A 19,416-nucleotide genomic window follows, 5' to 3' on the forward strand; every position below is an offset into this window, starting at 1 on the left:
GACAACTACAACCAAAAAATAGCTGGGTATTGTGGTGGGTATTGTAGTCCCAGCTACTTGGGAGGCTGAGGGAAGAGAATATCTTAAGCCCAGGAGTTGGAGGTTGCTGTGAGTTGTGATGCCATGGTACTCTACCTAGGGTGACAGCTTGAGGCTCTGTCTCAAAAAAAAAAGGAAACAAAAACAAAAAAGATTGAGAAGGTAGCTGAAAAAAACGGTACATTACACACAGAGAAACAAGTTTCAATAACTAGATTTCTCGTCAGACACTATAAAAACCAGAAGATAGTGAAATAACATTAATTTTTAAAGTGCTGAAAGAAAAGAACTGTTAACCCAGAAGTCTGTATCCATTTAGGAAATTTTGAATTTCATTGAATGAAGGTGAAATAAAGGTATTTTCAGGAAGAGAAAAACTTAAGAGTATCCATTTCTAACATACCTGCTTTAATGAAGTATTAATGGAACTTCTTCAGCATGAAGGGAAATGATACCAGATGGATATTTAGGAAGACCAGCTGAAATGGTAAATGTCTGAGTAAGCATAAAGGACTAATTTTATTCTTAAGTTATCTCACTGACTAAGGGGTTTTAATATGTGTATAGATATAATAATATAATATTATATAATAATATAATCACAGCTATAACAAAAGCTAGTAGGGAGGTAGGCTTACAAGGGTCTGTATGTTTGTATGGTTTCTATATTTTCTTTGACTTGGTGTAGTGTTTACTGTATCTATCTATATATTTCTGAGTATCTGTCTGTCTATCTGATAATTTCTAGAGGAGGAACCACTAAAAAATTATATGAAAAGGTATAACCAGAGAGTTAATATAAAAAAATTAAATACTAAAACATTTCTAAAGAAGTGGGAGAAAAAGTAAACAGAACAAAAACACAGGCAATAAATAGAAAACAAATAATAAAATGGTAGACCTGAATGTAACCATATCAATAATTATATTTAATGTAGGTGGCCTGTTATCAATTAAAAGGTTGTCAGAGTAGTTGAAAATAGCCAGCTATAACTATGTGCTCTCCAGAAGAAACCCACTTGTAATATAAAGACAAATTATAGGGATGAAAAAATAAATCATGCAAACACTAAAAAAAAATCTCAAACCATTCTTAATTTTAGAAGGAGTATTACTAAGGATAAAGATGGACGTTACATAATAATGAGAGTCATTTCTTCCAAAATGCTTAATAATCTTAAATGGGTCTACCAATAGAATCTCACAAATAGAGTAAAAAACCAAACAACCTGTTAGAACTGAAAGACAAATTCACAGTTACAGTTGGAGACTTCAGTACTTTTCTCTCAGTAGAATAGGGAGGTAGAAAATCAATAAGGATATTGAAGACTGGAATAACATTATCACTTGAGTGACCTAATTGATGCTTGTAGAGCACTCTCCAAAAAAAAAAAAAACAGCATATACATCCTTTTTACATGTAAGAGAGACTATGTTCAGGGCCATAAAACTAATCTTAACAGATTTAAGAGAATTGGAGCTATTGTATATTATCTGATCATAATAGAATTAAACTAAAAGCAATGATTGGAAGAGATTAAGAAATTCCTTAGGGAGGTGTGACAAAGATGGCCAACTAGAAGCAGCCTTCTCCAGAGGCTCCTGTGCAGAGGGAGAGATATTGGGGAGAAGTGGACTCAGTGAAGCCAAAGGTGGGAAGTTGAGCATGGAAAGAAGATAGACAAGTGTACATAATTTCTGCTTAGATAAGTTGTGACTCTAAGAAAGAGAAAGAAAGACAATGAAGGCTAGGTATGAAGCCCAGTACCAAGAGGACGAGTGACCCCTCCCCCAAGTGGGAGGCCCACTGATGTCTCTCTGTGAACAAGAAGGGAACAAAAGACCTCTTAACTTTAAATGGGAGAGAACTGCTAAACCCCAGTCCTCCTCCTCCAGGGAGGGCCCACCTGTGAGCCTAGGTGTCATCCTGCCCAGCTTGAAAGTGAACAAATATTTTCTCTGCAATTCTGAGCACACATTTCACCCTTTCCCCTTAGACTGGCTGCCTGAAGGTCTACCCGCTACAGAGCGTGGCGTGTTTGGCAAATACACTGAGAGGCCCAAGCATTGTGTAGACGGCAGTGAGGAAAACAGTGACTTGTGTGGAAGAGGGAGGCACCGGTGGAAGAGAGGGACATGCAGGGACACACAGAGATGATGCATGGCAGGCATGGAGGCACTGACGTCCCAGTTCTGACTTTGGCTGATGAACTTTCCTGACTCCCTTGCCCACCGGAGGGTACCAGGCTCCAGCCCTTTGGTATTGCCGGAGGGATCTGCCTTTGGATTCCTACTTTCTGGCCACTTGAGAGTCTTAGAACTCTTTCTTGTGAGTAGTGACTGTACTGCCTAAGACAATATGATTAAACTTTTGGCCTGGGATGTCCACCCTGGGAGCCCTCCAAGGTTGAGTAACTGTGGTTTTGTAGTAGAGAGGGATAGGTTCTCCTCCTCCAGCTGTCACTGGAAGGGGATGGGGCATTGCAGGTGTTTGTATCTTTCCTCAGCTGAGATGCCAGCCCTAATACCGTGACTCATTAGGATTGGGTAGAGGCAGGGTGACATCAAAACAGAGGCAGCTGTGGTGCCTCACCAAGGAAGTCCTCAGAGTTGGTGGCTGCAGCTCTGAAAGGGACCTTTGTAAGGCTGAAGGGTAAAAGCCTCAATTGCATTGGTACAGTGCTGGTTAGCTCCAGTTCCTGAGGCCCCAATCCAGTCTTCTATCTCCAGTTTTAATTGTCAAAAGTGGAAAATACTCATGGGGAGGAACCAGTGGAAGAACTCTGGTAACATTAATAATCAGAGTAGATCAATTCCTCTAGGGGATGACAAAAGAGACAACAGATAATACCATCCATAGAGAATTGGCTGAAATGTCAGAAATAGAATTCAGAATATGGATGACAAGATGACTAGAATGGAGGAAAAGATGGATATAGAAATTCAATAAGTAGTTCATAGGTTGTCTCAGGAAATTAATGAATTAAAAGACAAATTCACCAACGATATGGACATAATGAGAAAATTTGTAGAAGAGCTTAAGGAAGTGAAAAGGTATTTGAGGAGCTTCAAAACACAGTAGAGTACCTCAGTAATAGAGGTGAGCAGGCAGAAGAAAGGATCTTAGAAATTAAAGACAAGGCTTTTGAACCATCCCAAGCATTCAAAGAGGCAGAAGAAAGGAGAATAAATAAGAACTCTCTCTTGAGAGAGTTATGAGATCATTCCAAAAGATGAAACGTCCAAATTATAGGGATTCCTGAAGGAGAAGAGGATGTTCCTGAAGGCACAGATACTCTACTCCAAGATATTATGGAGGAGAATTATCCAAGCATTGTAAGAGTCACAGAAATTCACATAGTTTCAGAACCCCAGGATAATTCAATTCAAATAAAGCATCTCCTAAACAAATTGTAATTTACTTTGCCAAAGTTAATATGAAGAAAAAAGTCTCTCAAGCAGCCAGGTGTAAGAAAAGTATTAGCTACAAGGGGAGAAATATTAGGATGATTGCAGTTCTTTCAGATGAAACTTTTCAAGCCAGAAGAGGATGGTCATTGACCTTCAACCTTCTAAAACAAAATAACTTTCAACCCAAGATCTTGTATCCAGCTAAATTGAGTTTCATTTGTGATGGAGAAATCAGATACTTTACTGACATCCATATGTTGAGGAAATTTTCCATTAACTAGACCAGCTCTCCAGGAATTACTGAGACCCATTTAACATAATGACCTGCACAATGGTCTACTACCAAAGTAAACTCACCCAGAATTTAAAGAACAAAACCTAGCTTCCACAGTGTTGAAAGTGTTAAAAATATGCCCTGGACCTTTGAAAAACAAGACAGCCAAAACAGTACCATACCTATCAATTCTCTCTATAAATGTTAATGGCTTAAATTCTCCTCTAAAGAGGCACAGATTGGCTGGCTACAAAAACTCAGGCCAGTTATCTGTTGCTTACAAGAGACTCATCTTACCTCAAATGATAAAACAAGACTCAGGGATGGACATCTATAATACAGGGACATGGAAATCATAAAAAAACAGGGGTTTCAATCTTATTTACAGATACGATTAGATTTAAACTAAAAAAATAAGGAAAGACAAAGATGCACTCCATATATTTGTCAATGGAAACATTCAACATGAAGAGATTTCAATAATTAACATTTATGCACCCTGCCTGAATACTCCTTGATTTATAAAACAAACCCTAACAGATGTGATCAATATAATATCTTATAATAATTGGAAATTTTAACATCTTTTTGGCAGTTCTGGACAGATCCTCCAAGATCAAACTAAACAAAGAAATAATTTGACTCTAGAGCCAAATGGACTTAACTGACATTTACAGAACATTTCATCCTAATACAACTGAATACACATTCTTCTCATCAGCCCACAGATCATCCTCCAAAATTGATCATATCTTAGGACACAGGTCTAACCTCAACACATTTAAAGGAATTTAAATTATTCCTAGTATCTTCTTGGACAGTTGCGGAATAAAAGTTGAACTCAACAGCAATAGATATCTTCATATTGAAACAAAGTCATGGAAACTAAATAACCTTAGGCTGAATGATAGCTGGGTCAAAGATAAGATTAAGAAGGAAGTCATCAGATTTCTGGAACAAAATGATAATGAAGATAAAACATGTCAAAACCTGTGGGATACTGCAAAGGTAGTTCTAAGAGGGAAATTTAAAGCATTAGAAGCCTTCATCAAAAAAACAGGAAGAGAGCAAGTCAGCAACCTACTAGCCCAACTTAACCAACTGGAAAAAGAAGATCAATCCAACCCCAAAACCAGCAGAAGAAAAGAAATAACCAAAATTAGGGCAGAATTAAATGAAATTGAAAACAAAAGAATCATCTGGAACATCAACAAAACAAAAGTTGGTTCTTTGAAAAGATTAATAAAATTGATAAACCATTGGCTAAACTATCCAGAAACAGAAAAGTAAAATCTCTAATAACTTCAATCAGAAATGATAAAGGAGAAATAACAGATACTATAGAAATTAAAAAATCCTCAAGATTACGATAAAAAACCCTATTCTTAGAAATATGAAAATATGGAGGAAATGGACAAATACCTGGAAGCATGACACCTTGCTAGACTCAACCAGAAAGAATTAGAAATTTTGAATAGACCTACATCAAGCACTGAAATAGCATCAACTATACCCAGTCTCTCAAAAAAAGAAAAGCCCGTGTCCAGATGGGTTCACACCAGAATTCTACCAAATTTAAAAAGAGGAACTAGCACCTATATTACATAACCTTTTCTAAAACATAGAAAAGGAAGGAAACCTCCCCAACACATTCTGTGAAGCAAATATCACCTTGATCTCCAAACCAGGAAAGGACCTAACAAAGAAAGGAAACTGTAGACCAATATCATTAATGAATATCAATGCAAAAATATTCAATAAGATCCTAGCAAACGCAATTCAAAGATGTATCAAAAAAGTTACAGACCATAATCAAGTTGGTTTTATGCAAGGGTTACAAGGTTGGTTTGAATATACATAAATCTGTAACTATTATACACCACATAAAAAAATAAAAAATAAAGACCATGTGATTCTATGAATTGATGCAGAAAAAGCTTTTGATAATACCCAGCATCCTTTCATGCTCAGAACACTTCAGAAAATAGGCTTAGATGGGACATTTCTTAAATTGATAGAGGCCATATATAGCAAACCCACAGCCAATATCATATTGAATGGAGTCAAATTGAAAACATTTCCACTCAGATCTGGAACTAGACAAGGAGGCCCATTGTCACCACTGGTATTCAACAGAGTAATGAAAGTCCTAGCCATCTCAATCAGGCAAGTGAAGGAGATCAAGGGTATTCAAATGGGGACAGAGGAGATCTCGCTTTTTGTGGATGACATGATCTTATACCTGGAAAACACCAGGGACTCAACTACAAAGCTCTTAGAAGTGATGAAGGAATATAGCAGTGTCTTGGGGCACAAAATCAATATCTGTAAATCTGTAGCTTTTATGTATACCAACAATACTCAAGATGAGAATAAAATCAAAGATTCTATTCCTTTTACAGTAGTGACAAAGAAGATAAAATGCCAGGGAATATAGTTAACAAAGGACATAAAAATTCTCTGTAAAGAGAAGTATGAAACCTTGAGAAAAGAAGCAGCTGAAGATGTTAACAAATAGAAAAAGATATCATGCTTGTGTTTGGGAAGAATCAATATTGTTATAATGCCCATACTACTGACTGGGTGTAGTGGCTTACACCTGTAATCCTAGCACTCTGGGAGACTGAGGCAGGTGGAATGCCCTGAGCTCAGCAGTTAGAGACCAGCCTGAGCCAAAGTGAGACCCTTCTCTACAAAAAAGGGTTGTTATCTTCTTATTGATTAATTTGAGTTATCTGTAGAGTCTAGTTATCAGGGCTTTCATACAGGCCAACTCGACTGTGGCAAGTGCCTGTAGTCCCAGCTACTTGGGAGGCTGAGGCAAGAGAATCGCTAGAGCCCAAGAGTTGGAGGTTGCTGTGAGCTATGATGCCAATCTCACTCTGCTGAGGGCCACAAAGTGAGACTCTGTGTCAATAAAAAGTAAATAAAATAAAAATTAAAAAAATCTTCAAAGTAAAAACAGTTGAATACAAAATTCAAAAAACAACAAGAAAAAAAATGCCCATCCTACCCAAAGCAGCCTATAGATTTAATGCAATCCCCTATCAAAGTGCCAATGTCATACTTCAAAGAACTTGATAAAATAGTACTTCATTTTATATAGAATCAGCAAAAAACCCTGAATAGCCAATACAATTCTTGGAAATAAAAACAAATCTGGAGTCATCATGGTACCAGACTTCAAGTTGTATTAATAGTGATGGCTTGGCGCCTGTAGCTCAGCCCGGAGCCTGCCAAACAACGACAACTACAAAAAAATAGCCAGGCATTGTGGCAGGTGCCTGTAGTCCCAGTTACTTGTGAGGCTGAGGCAAGAGAATCACTTAACCTCCAAGAATTTGAGATTGCTGTGAGCTGTGATGCCATGGCACTCTACCAAGGGTGACAGAGTGAGACTCTTGTCTCCAAGAAAAAAAAAATCTGTAGTGATGAAAACAGCATGATACCGGCACAAAAATAGAGATGTAGATATATGGAATAGAATAGAGAATCTAGAGATGAACCAAGCCACATATCATCATTTGATCTTTTTTTTTTTTCCTTGCTCATTTTAAAATTTTTATTTCTTTGTTTTTTTTTTTTTTTTTTTTTGTTCTTGTTGTTGAGACAGAGTCCCACCCTTTGCCCTGAGCAGAGTGCAGTGGCATCATAGCTCGCTGCCTCAGCCTCCAGAAGCCGCTGGGATTAAAGGCACTTGCCTTGGTGCCCGACTGGGTTTTTCATTTTTTTAGGAGTTGGGGGTCTCACTCTTGCTCAGGCAAGTCTCGAACTTCTGAGCTCAAGCAATTCTCCCTCCTCAGCTTCCCACAATGCTGGGATTACAGGTGTGAGCCACTGCACCTGGCTCGTTATTTGATCTTTGATAAGCCTAAAAAAACATGCAGTGGGGAATAAAGCCCTATTTAACAAATGGTGCTGGGAGAACTGGCTAGCAACCTGTAGAGGACTAAAACCTCTTACCATTAATAAGAATTGGTTGGTTCTCACTGGATAAAAGATTTAAATTTAAGATATGAAACTACAAAAATACTGGAAGAGAATGCAAAGAAAATGCTTGAAGATACTGGCCTTGGTAAATATTTTATGAATTTTTTTATGAAAAATTATTTTATAAGAAAGACCACCTAGCAATTGCAGCACCATCAATAATAAATTACTAGGATTTCAACAACTAAAGCAAACAGTTAACCTTTGGAATAGAAGAATATTTTTGCATGTCATGATTCTGACAAAGGCCTGATAACTAGACTACAGAGAACTCAAATTAATCAATAAGAAGATAACAAACAACACTATTTCTTTTTGGGCAAGAAACTTAAACAGAAACTTCTCTGAAGAATGACAGACGAATGGTCAATAAACATGAAAAAAATGTTCATAATCTTTAATCATCAGAGAAATGCAAATCAAAACCATTATGAGATATCATCTAACCCCAGTAAGACTAGCCCACATCACAAAGTCCCCAAACTGCAGATACTGGCGTGGATTTGGAGAGAAGGGAATACTTCTCCCACTGCTGGTGGGATTACAAACTAATATAACCTTTTTGGAAAGAAGTATGGAGAATCCTCAAAGAACTAAAAGTTGCCCTTCCATTTGATCCTGCAATCCCATTACTAGGTATCTACCCAGAAGAACAAAAATCATTTTACCACAAAGACATTTGCACTAGAGTGTTTATTGCAGCCCAATTCATAATTGGCAAGTCATGGAAGCAATCAAAACGGTTCCATGAATGGATTAAGAAACTGTGGTATTTGTATACCATGGAATACTAGTCAGCCATAAAAAGATGAAGAGTTTACATCCTTTATGTTTCCCTGGATGGAGTTGGAACATATTCTTCTTAGTAAAGTATCTCAAGAATGAAAAAAAAGGGTGGCGCCTATGGCTCAAAGGAGTAGGGCACCTGTGGCTCAAAGGAGTAGGGCGCCAGCCCCATATACCAGGTGGCAGGTTCAAACCTGTCCCCTGCCAAAAACTGCAAAAAACCCCCCCCAAACCAACCAACCAAACAAAAAAATGATGAAAGAAAAGTATCCAGTGTACTCAGTACTGTTATGAAAGCAATATGTAAACACTTAACGCCCGCATACCAATGAGAAAAAACAAATACAGTCTGATAAGGGGAAAGGGAAAAGAAGAAGAGGGGAGGGGGGAAGATGACTGGTGGGAGGAGAGAGGACATTTGGTGGGATCTCGCCTAATGTGCACAATGCAAGGGTATATTTCAAAATAACTAAGTAAATTTTAAATGTCTTACCTCAAACAATAAGTAAATGAAGGGATGGTTGTGTTAATCAATTTGATTTAAGCATTCCATATTGTATAGCAAATCATTGCATTGTACTCTATAAATGTATACAGTTATTTTAATAAAAATTAAATTAAAAAATTATAAATAAATTTCTTAAATACTTAAAAATTATATATTAAACTTGTAAATAATCCATTAGTTAAAAGTCACAAGGAAATTATAATGAAAAGTCATATATTAAAATTTGGAGGATTCAGATAATACAGGAAAATTTGTAGTAATAAAAGCTTTCAAGGAAATTTGTAGTAATAAAAGCATACATTAGAAAAGAAAAATTTCTAGTTAGTGATATGAGCATTCATCTTAATATAGTTAAGAGCAAATTATATACACATTGAATGTAAGGAAAAGAATAATCAAGGTAGAGTAGAAGTCAATGTAATTGAGCAGAGAAAAACATTAAAGTAAAATCAGTAAAATTAAAAGCTGGTGAAATAGTGAAATAATTTCCAGGCAGTTAGGAGCATTTGAAACCTTCCAGCAGGGCTGACAAGTGCAAAGTAGTGGTTTTAAGTATATTAAACTGTCAGTGGTGGACATTATGGATAGAAGGAGGAGACTTCTTGAAATGATGTTCAGCCATGCCAGGATAGTAGCAGCAGAAGGCTTCAACATGGGTGTACTAAAAAGTAGCAACAGGACCTGGTTACTGTGTGGATGTGAGAAGACACACATTAGGAAAAAATTCATATTGATACACAAGAGTGTTTATTTTTTGCTGCAAACAGTTGGGATAAGTAAAATTACTCAAAAAGAGTTCAAGTGTTAATTATATATCTTGTTGACAGTCTTCTAAATATTTAGTGTATATAGAATTTCTTAAAAAGGCTCAGTGCCTGTTGGTTAGTGGCTAGGGTGCCAGCCACATACCCTGGAGCCAGTGGTTCAAATCCAGCCTAGGCCCCCCAAACAACAATGATAACTACAACCAAAGAATAGCCAAGGCATTGTGGTGGGCGCCTGTAGTCCCAGCTACTTGGGAGGCTGAGGCAAGAGAATCACTAAAGCCTAAGAATTGGAGGTTGCTCTGAGTGTGATGCCACGGCACTCTATTGAGGGCGACATAGTGAGACTCTGTCTCAAAAACAAAAAATCTATTTTGTTTTCAAATTACTAGTTTGAAAAGAAATTTCTATACTAATATTCTGCTTTTATTCTTCAGATGATTGCAAAAGGGAAAAATGCCTCTGAACTGTTTCCTGCTGTTGTGAAGAACGTGGCCAGTAAAAATATTGAGGTACCTTTTTGATTTATACTCCCATTATTCCTTTTGTTATAACGAAATCATATACTTTTCAGTTGCTTTGAAATGTAGCATATTCATTGCTATATTTCTGTTATAATTAAAATATTCTAATATTATGTGTAAATAAAATAGAATAAAAAGCAGACACAATCCTAGTTTTAGGTTTTTGATGGAGAATGTGAAAAACAAAATTGAGATTGATTCACCTAGATAAATCATGATAACTGATCAACGTAACAGGATTCCCCTGTTCGTAGAGGCCAGTTTAGTTTAAATTTTATAGTAGGGGCTCAGTTTTAAGGTAGCTTACTCGTATGTAGTATGAAACAGGGCTAGTCAGGTACATCCAGAAGTTGATGACTTTGCACTCTTGGGGATTTTTTAGGATTTAGCCCAAGAATAGTCCCCAAGTTTCTGAGATTACTCATGACATGTACTAAGCATTCAATACATATATGTGGATTTACTGAATAAACACATCCCAGTAAAACACTGTTTTCTATAAGCTGAACTGATTATGTCTAGTACTAAAGTTACATTCTCCCCCAAACTCCCATCTGTGTTATAGCAAAAGTCTGGTTAATTGATAAAAATTTTCTCAATTTAAAGCTTTAATGCTAGATGCGGTGGCTCACACCTATAATTCTAGCTTTCTGGGAGGCTAAGGAAGGTGGATTACTTGAGCTCAGGAGTTTGAGACCAGCCTGAGCAAGAGCGAAACCCCATCTCTAAAAATAGCTGGGCATTGTGGCAGGCGCCAGTAGTCCCAGCTACTCAGGAAGCTGAGGCAAGAGGATGGCCTTGAGCCCAAGAGTTGTGGTTGCTGTGAGCTATGACGTTATGACACTCTACTGAGGGCAACAGAGTAAGACTCTGTCGCCATAAAAAAAAAAAAAAAAAAGCCTTTAACGCTTCCCCACTTTCATAAAATTTAAAATGTTATCGGGTGGTGCCTGTGGTACGGTGTGGAGGGTGCCGGTCTCATATACTGAGGGTGGCAGGTTTGAACTCAGCCTCGGCCAAACTGCAAACCCCCCCTGCCAAAAACAAAATGTGATCTTTCGGTATAGACCTAATTTATATTCCTCCCATTTAATTAGACTTTTCCCAAAGATGTGTGTTTCTTAAGGAAGAGGTTTTCCTCCTCCTCCTCAGGATGGAGTGTGTTTGGTTGGGTGAAGAGTACCTTGAACCAACCATGTATTACAACTGGAAATTGAATTAGTTTGGCATTGGTGCAGTGATTTTAATATAGCACTGTTTACTCAGGAGCTTAACGTGATCCTATAGCCAATACCTTGTTTATCTCTTCATTCAGTATATCAGCATTGATTAGCCTTCTGTTATTTATGATGTGTAAATTTGTGCCTTTCTTTTAATTTTTGGAATGTCTTAACACCAAATAAAACAGATCAAATGTGTAAAACAAAAGCATATTTGTTGTGTATTAAGACAGTATTCATACATACTATTGAATATTGTAACACTCAGGTAATATATATTGTTTTCCAGGGATTTCTGTAAGCACTGTTCATGAATTAACTAATTTAATTTTCATTCCATAAAGTGTAGATACTATTTTAATTATGTATTAAAAATGTTAGAGTCTAGGCTTGGCATCTGTAGCTCAGTGAGTAGGGAGCCAGCCACAAGCACTGACCGAGGCTGGTGGGTTCGAGCCCGGCCTGGGCCTTCTAAAGAGCAATGACAACTGCAACCAAAATAGCCGGGTGTTCTGGTAGGCACTTGTAGTCCCAGCTACTCGGGAGGCTGAGGCAAAAGAATTGCTTAAGCCCAAGAGTTTGAGGTTGATGTGAGCTGTGATGCCAAGGCACTCTACCGAAGGTGACAAAGTGAGACTCTGTCTCAAAAATCAAAAATAAATGCTAGAGTCTATACATGCTTTTTATTTTTTATAAGTCATGCATAATGTATACATATAGCTGTATTCTTTTTTCTCTGGGTCTTCATTACTGATTGATTAAAAAGATCCAGTTAGAACTGTCCTGTTGTCAGTGTTAGAAATTGAGACTTGCTGTATAGCTTAGAGATAAAGGCTAGAGGTTTAGGTTTGAGAGCCATTTGTAGAGCTTCTTGTAGAGCTTCCTTGAAGCTGTGGGAATGAATGTGGTCTCAGTGAGAGGGTAGAGGCAAGGTGAGAAGAGAACCTTACGGTCCTGCATTAATGGTAGCAGAGGAGTGGTAGCAGCAGCAACTGGTGTTGCGTTACAGAAACTAGTGAATTTGTAGGGAGAGGTTGCAGAGTGGGCTTGACAGATTGGGAATTCGTTTAGATAAATGAATCCTAAATGGTAGAGGAAGAGGGCCCATTTGGTGGTGGTGGGACACTGAGAGTTGAAAGGATGGAAAGCGAGAGAACACTTTGAAAATTTGAGATACTGGTAGCAGAGCTGTTTTAGGTGATAATCATGTGAAAATCAGGTGAGGCTTTGTAGGGGAGTGGATGAGCTAATAATTTCTATTTTCACTATATTGTTAGGTCATTAAATATGAAATGTCTATTTTTGAATCAAAAGTTTATTATATCTCAAACAAGAAGCAGGGCAGTTAATCAAAGTATGTACCTAAACTATCAACATACTTTTGCCATCTTAATTTTTACTAGTTATGGATGTTATTTTTATTTATTTGTTTAATTAATTTTTTATTGTCAGTGCCAATGAGTTTTAAGATGCTTTCAAAAATTGAGCTATCCTTTTAATTTCATTTTCCAGTTGGTCATTGCTGGCATATAGAATTATACTCGCTTTTTATATAACGATCTTGTATCCTCACTAAATTCACTTATTAGGTCTGTTATCTTGTAGATTTTTTAGACTTTGCTACCTTGATAATTATATATTTGCAAATATAGTTTTGCTTTTTTATTCCATATGCTTTCTTTTTTTTTTTTTTATCATATTACACTAACAGCATACATTACAGTGTTGGAGAAAAGTGACGAATGGTCATCCTTGCCTTATTCCTGATGTGGAAGCATTAAGCCTTACCAGGGAATAAGATGTTGCTGTAGAATTTTTGTGCAGAAGGCTGTAATCATGTTAAAGTTTCTTCTGTCTCTAGTTTTTTGAGAGTTTTTAGCATGAATGGGTATTGAGTTTTGTCAGGTGATTTTCTGTCATTTTCGAAATTATCATATGATTTCTGTTTTCTTCATGTAAACTACTAGGATTTGTTTTTCAGTGATTAAGCCTTTCTTTTCTATTCCTGGAATAGATCTCTCTTGGCCATGATGTGCTAATCTTCTCATACATTGTTAGAATCATTTTGCTTGCTTCTGTTAAGGGTTTTTGCATCTATGTTTTTGAAGAATTTTTTTTTTCTTTTGATAATTTTGGTTTTGTTATTAGGGTAATCTGCCTTATAAAATGACTTGAGAGGCGTTTCTCTCTGTTGCCTGGAAAAGTCAGTGCAGTATTAGTATTATTTCATTCTAACTGATACTGTGAAGGTTTCTGGACCTAGAATTTGTTTTATGGGAAGATACTAAATTATGAGTTAAAGTAGTTTGTGTAGGGCAATGTGGGAAGTGATTACCTCAACAGGCTTGGGTTGCTTAAATCCTACATATTCCTAAGTATGGTCTGTTTCCAGAGCCTTGGCTGGAACCTTGATCCTGAAGCCAGGAAAGGACACAAGAAGAAAAGAAAACTGCAGACCAATATCCCTTATAAAATTAGATGCAAAAATCCTCCATAAAAAACTAGCAAAATTAAGTCAGTAGCACAAGTGCACTTCCTCCCAGGGAGGCAAGGATGGTTCAAAAGATGTTATTCACCATGTAAACAGATGCAAATACAAAGACCATATGATTGTCTCAATAGATGCAGAGAAAACATTCAACAAAATCTAGTACCTTTTTTTTTTTTCTGAGACACAGTTTCACTTTGTTGTCCTCGAGAGTGTCATGGCATCATAGCTCACGGCAACTTCCAACTCTAGGGCTTAAGTGATTCTCTTGTCTCAGCCTCCCAAGTACCTGGGACTATAGGTGCCTGCCACAACGCCCAGCGATTTTTAGAGGTGGGGTCTCGCTCTGGCTCAGGCTGGTCTCAAACCTATTAGCTCAGGCAATCTACCCGCCTCAGCCTCCCAGAGTGCTAGGATTATAGGCGTGAGCCACCGCTCCTGGCCTCCAGCACCCTTTCATGATAGAAATTTTCAACCAATCAGGCACAGAAAGAATATATCTCAAAATTATAAAAGCTGTATAATGACAGACACACAGCCAACATCATAATGAATGGGGGAAAAGTTGAAAGCATTCCCTCTAAAAACTGGAACAAGACAAGGGCGTCTACTATCACCACTTTTATTCAACATAGTGCTAGAAGTTCTGGCCAGAGAAATGAGGCAAGAGAGAGAAATAAAGGGTGTCCAAATCAGAAAGGGTCAAACTATCACTTTTTGCTAATGATATGATCTTATATCTAGAAGATCCCAGACATTCCACTAAGAGACTCCTAGAATTGATACATAAATTCGGCATTCCTTTCTCAGTGCTGTCTTTTCTGTTTGATGGTTTCTTCTTTCTCTCCTTACCTGTATGTTTGACTGCTTACCAACATTTGGTATTAGTTAGCCTGTGGGAGGTATCTTGCTTGTATAGACATAAATTTTTTGTTTAACATATGCATAGAAATTGACCATATCCTTAGAAATTGGAGGCAAATTAACTAGTTCCCTCTGGCCTTCTAATCTTGTTTTAAACAGAAAATTCCGTAGTAATTGTTGTTCATTCATGACTCTATGCTATTCCTATAGTTATCAATCATAGAACTTTTTAATTTGTTCCGTTTTTTTCCCTTTAAAATAAAACTCTTGTATGCTGCCTAATGTTTCATAAAAAAAGTGTCAGTAAAACGTAATTATTGGTATTTGTTTTGGATTTTTTGTTCTCTAAATACCTTGTTTTTTTTTTTTTTTTTTTAATATTTGAAACATTCTTAATCCTTAGATGTTTTTGGAAAACTTGACACAAGCTTCTGAAAATTTGTGTTCAGAGAATTGATTGATGTTTCATTTCTATCAAGTGCAAAATTTCATTTTTACAAGTACATGCTGCTTTAGACACACAGGTGAGCTGTACGTCATCTGCTGTTAGATGTCAAACGATGCCAAAAGTGACCTAGTAAGCAATTGGTGGTTATAGTACAAAAATAATCAAAGGTTTGGTCAATAACTCATGAAGTTTGATGTACTAGTATTGATAAGCTAATTAAACAGATCTGCCTGTGTCCTCCAGCTACTGGGGCTCTACTATGATTAGCTTTACAGCAAGGAGTGTTGTAACATTGAATGAGAGTAACTGATGAGAGAATGGTGAAGTCACGAAGCTTTAAGTACTCCCATTTCTGGTCACAGAATGGTTTCAGGGAAAGTAGGCTATCTTTGCACACCTGCAGCCAGTCAGTGCATAGGCTTCTTGTGGTCAGTATTGATTGATTCTTATAACAGAACTAGAACAAATTTAGTGTTTTGTAACCTTCTGTGATTTAATATTGTTATGCTTTTTGACATAATAGTCACAGAAATCCTTTTCCAATAGTGAATAATTATAGCAATGCCTGCTAGCTCAGCTGTGGTTTTGAGTATTTCACTGTCACCAAGATGGTAAATAAAGGTGTTGCTGAGAAATGGATTACAAGCGGATGGGGGTGGAGTAGACCCTAAGCCACTCTATTCGCAAAACTTCTCAGAGAAGTTTTAGAATAGCGTATGATCTGAACATAATTAGGAAGGAGAAAGAATATGTCAAATGATTATTTTGAAAAACTGAAAAACAAGACTTTGATGTCTGCCTCATATCTGTTTTTTCCCTCTTAGTATGTTTTGTCCTTCTAGACATTGCTATTCAGTGAATTATAACCATTGCTGAGAAGTTAGATCCTATACTAGGTGTAGCAATCTAATGGGAAACATCTTAATTTTTTCTTCTATCATTTGGCTAGAAGTTGATTTAGCTGATAATTATGGAGCTCTTACCATATGCCAGGCAGTGTTAGAGGTCTGCACCGAATACAGATAAGGAAGGAATGATTCCTGCATCTCCATTCCAAAGCAGATTTAAGAAATTTCTTCCTTAAATATATCGTATGTGTTGATTTGATATATTGAAACTGCTGCTCATCAGTCAACCAAGTGTTAATTGCTTTCTAGCATTGTTGTATTCTTAAGAACTTTAAAAATGATTAGGAATAAAGTTGTCTGTCTTCCAACAATTAGAGACATGCTTCTAAAGCTGCGATCTAAGGGTTTTTAAAAGTTACATTTCCGCTTAAATCTAATCTAAAACATTAGGTATAATATGAATCTTTTCGCTTCTGTCTTATAAACTAGTGTCTCCTAATTTTGGAACCCATTTTTTTATATTTACATGTTAAGATGACTTGGTTCTAAGTGATCATGTAAAGGAACAGTGTTTCACAAAAGTATTTTGGATTTTGCAGAGCACAGATTTGAACACAAGAAAGTACAGATAATCTAATTGTGAATAGAGATGGAAGGAAGTCAGCGTGACTTTACTACTCTTTTTACAGATGCGCATTCCTTGTTGGATTTTTTTTTTTTTTTTGAGACAGAGTCTTATTACGTCACACTCGGTAGACTGTCGTGGCGTCACCGCTCATAGCAACCTCATAACTCTTGGACTTAAGTGATTTTCTTGCCTCAGCCTCCCAAGTAGCTAGGACTATAGGCACCCGCCACAATGCCTGGCTATTTTTTTGTTGCAGTTGTCATTGTTGTTTAGCTGACCCAGGCCAGATTTGAACCCACCAGCCTTGGTGTATGTGAGCTATGAGCACAGCCTCCTTGTTGGATTTTTAATAGTATACCTCTATGATGTTCTTCTCAAATTAGAGGATTTCCTCCTAAGATTATGAGAGAGTTGCTTGAAAATTACAAAGCTATAGTGCAATCCCATTACTAGTAATCCCATTACTTCTACCCAGAAGAACAAAAATCATTTTATCACAAATACATTTGCACTGGATGTTTATTGCAGCTCAATTCATAATTACCAAGTTGTGGAAGCAACCTAAGTGCCCATTAACTCATGAATGGATCAACAAACTGTAGTCTGTGTATACCGTGGAATATTATTCAGCCATTAAAAAAATGGAGATGTTATATCTTTTACATTTACCTGGATGGAGTTGAAATACATTCTTCTTGGTAAAGTATCTCAAGAATGGAAAAATAAATATACAGTGTATTCCACACTAATATGAAATCAGTATATAAGCAATTACATGTTGATAAAAACAATAAAATACTATTATAGTCCAGTTTGGGAGTCGAGGGAAGCAGGAGGGGGAAGGGGAGAGGACGGGTGGCAGAGGGAGGAAGGGCATGGAGTGGGATTTCACCTACTGTGCACATTGTGAGGGTGGATAGCATGCTCCCTGGGTGAGGGGCTCTTCTACAAATGGAACTTTACCCTGGAAGTGAGAACAGTATAACCTAAATATTGTACATATTCATTTGAATAAATAAAGTAAAAAAAAAAAACAAAACCAAAGCTATAGATTGGATCTTGTCTACTGATTTGGGTTGTAAGATTTATTGATTTAAACAAGTTTTTTTTTTTATGAACTGATTTATTATGGAATAAAATGTAAATTTTTTTTCTGCCTTCAAAGATAAGAATCAATTTTTTTTTTTTTTTGGAGACAGAGTCTCATTATGTCGCCCTTTGGTAGAGTGCTGTGGCATCACAGCTCACAGTAACCTCAAACTCTAGGGCTTAAGTGATTCTTTTGCCTCAGCCTCCAAAATAGCTGGGACTGCAGGTGCCCACCACAATGCCCAGGGGTTTTTTTTTTTTTTGTTGTTGTTGTTGTAGTTGTCATTGTTCTTTAGCAGGTCCAGGCCAGGTTTGAACCTGCCAACCTTGGTGTATGTGGCCTGTGCTGTAATCAGTGAGCTGCAGGCGCTGAGCCAGGAGTCAATATTTTAGGGAAATTTTATTCTTAGATGGTTTAATTTATACTAGCTTTTCAGATGCTCTTGTGGGAAGGGTAGTCTTTTATTGTAACACCAGGTAAAGCTTCTGTGACAGTCCACAACATCTGATAGTTAGGAATATGTATGTCCCTGTTTCCTGGGTCATATCCTGATTCTGCCACTTGCTGGTTCTGTGACCTTTGGCAAATTATGTAAACCTCTGTGCCTTACTTTTCTCTCCTTTGAAAGGGAGATGATATTGGTACTTAGGTTAGATGTAAGAAATAAGTAATTTAATGTAGGTGTAGACCATCACACATCTTAAGTGCTGGGTAAATTCTAGCTAGGAAGTTATGAGGTCTGACAATTAAGTTTGCAAACTCACCACCTTGCCCTTAACCTTGGCAGCAAGCACTATACAAACAACTCAGTAAAGTTTCAAAACCTTAGTATAGCTGTGTCTCAGTTGTGTTTGGGTCTACATGCTAGTGGTATCTTGCTCAGTGGTGTTCATTATTGTTGTTGTGTTTTTGTGTGCCATCATGAAAATGTCAGAGCTTGAATTAGAGCATTGAACAAACATTGAATTTCTTGTTAAAATTGGCAAGAGTGGAAGTGAATTAGGGACATGTTAGTTCAAATTTCTGGGGATAATAGCATGAAGAAAATGGCAGTGTATGCATGGATTAAACAATTTTGTCACGGGAGAGAAAGTGTGACTGATAAAGAGAGAGTGGTCAGGGCATACAGTAATGCGCAGAACTGACAAAAACGTTGCAAAAATTTGTCAAATTGTGTGTTAAAATTATTGGCTGATTATGAGAAGTGTAGCAGCCCAAGTAAACACCAATAGAGAAACAGGAAAATCTTTTTTTTTTTTTTTTTTTTTGTAGAGACAGAGTCTCACTTTATGGCCCTTGGTAGAGTGCCGTGGCATCACACAGCTCACAGCAACCTCCAACTCCTGGGCCCAAGCGATTCTCCTGCCTCAGCCTCCCGAGTAGCTGGGACTACAGGCGCCCGCCACAAGGCCCAGCTATTTTTTGGTTGCAGTTTGGCCGGGGCTGGGTTTGAACCCACCACCCTCAGTACATGGGACCAGCGCCCCACCGACTGAGCCACAGGCGCCGCCCCGAGAAACAGGAAAATCTTAAC

General features: G+C 37.4%; 1 protein-coding gene across 2 annotated transcripts in view; it reads left to right on the forward strand.

The window, feature by feature from the left end:
- AP3B1 (adaptor related protein complex 3 subunit beta 1) overlaps positions 1-19,416 on the forward strand; it is a 269,031-nt gene that overhangs the window by 46,318 nt on the left and 203,297 nt on the right. For both annotated transcript variants that reach the window (XM_053587990.1, XM_053587979.1), the window contains exon 3: positions 10,210-10,284. In XM_053587990.1, coding sequence (XP_053443965.1) covers positions 10,210-10,284 — 75 coding nt within the window. The remainder of the gene's footprint in view (positions 1-10,209; positions 10,285-19,416) is intronic.

Source organism: Nycticebus coucang, chromosome 1 (genome assembly GCF_027406575.1).
Source record: "Nycticebus coucang isolate mNycCou1 chromosome 1, mNycCou1.pri, whole genome shotgun sequence".
NCBI classification, from domain to species: Eukaryota; Metazoa; Chordata; class Mammalia; order Primates; family Lorisidae; genus Nycticebus; species Nycticebus coucang.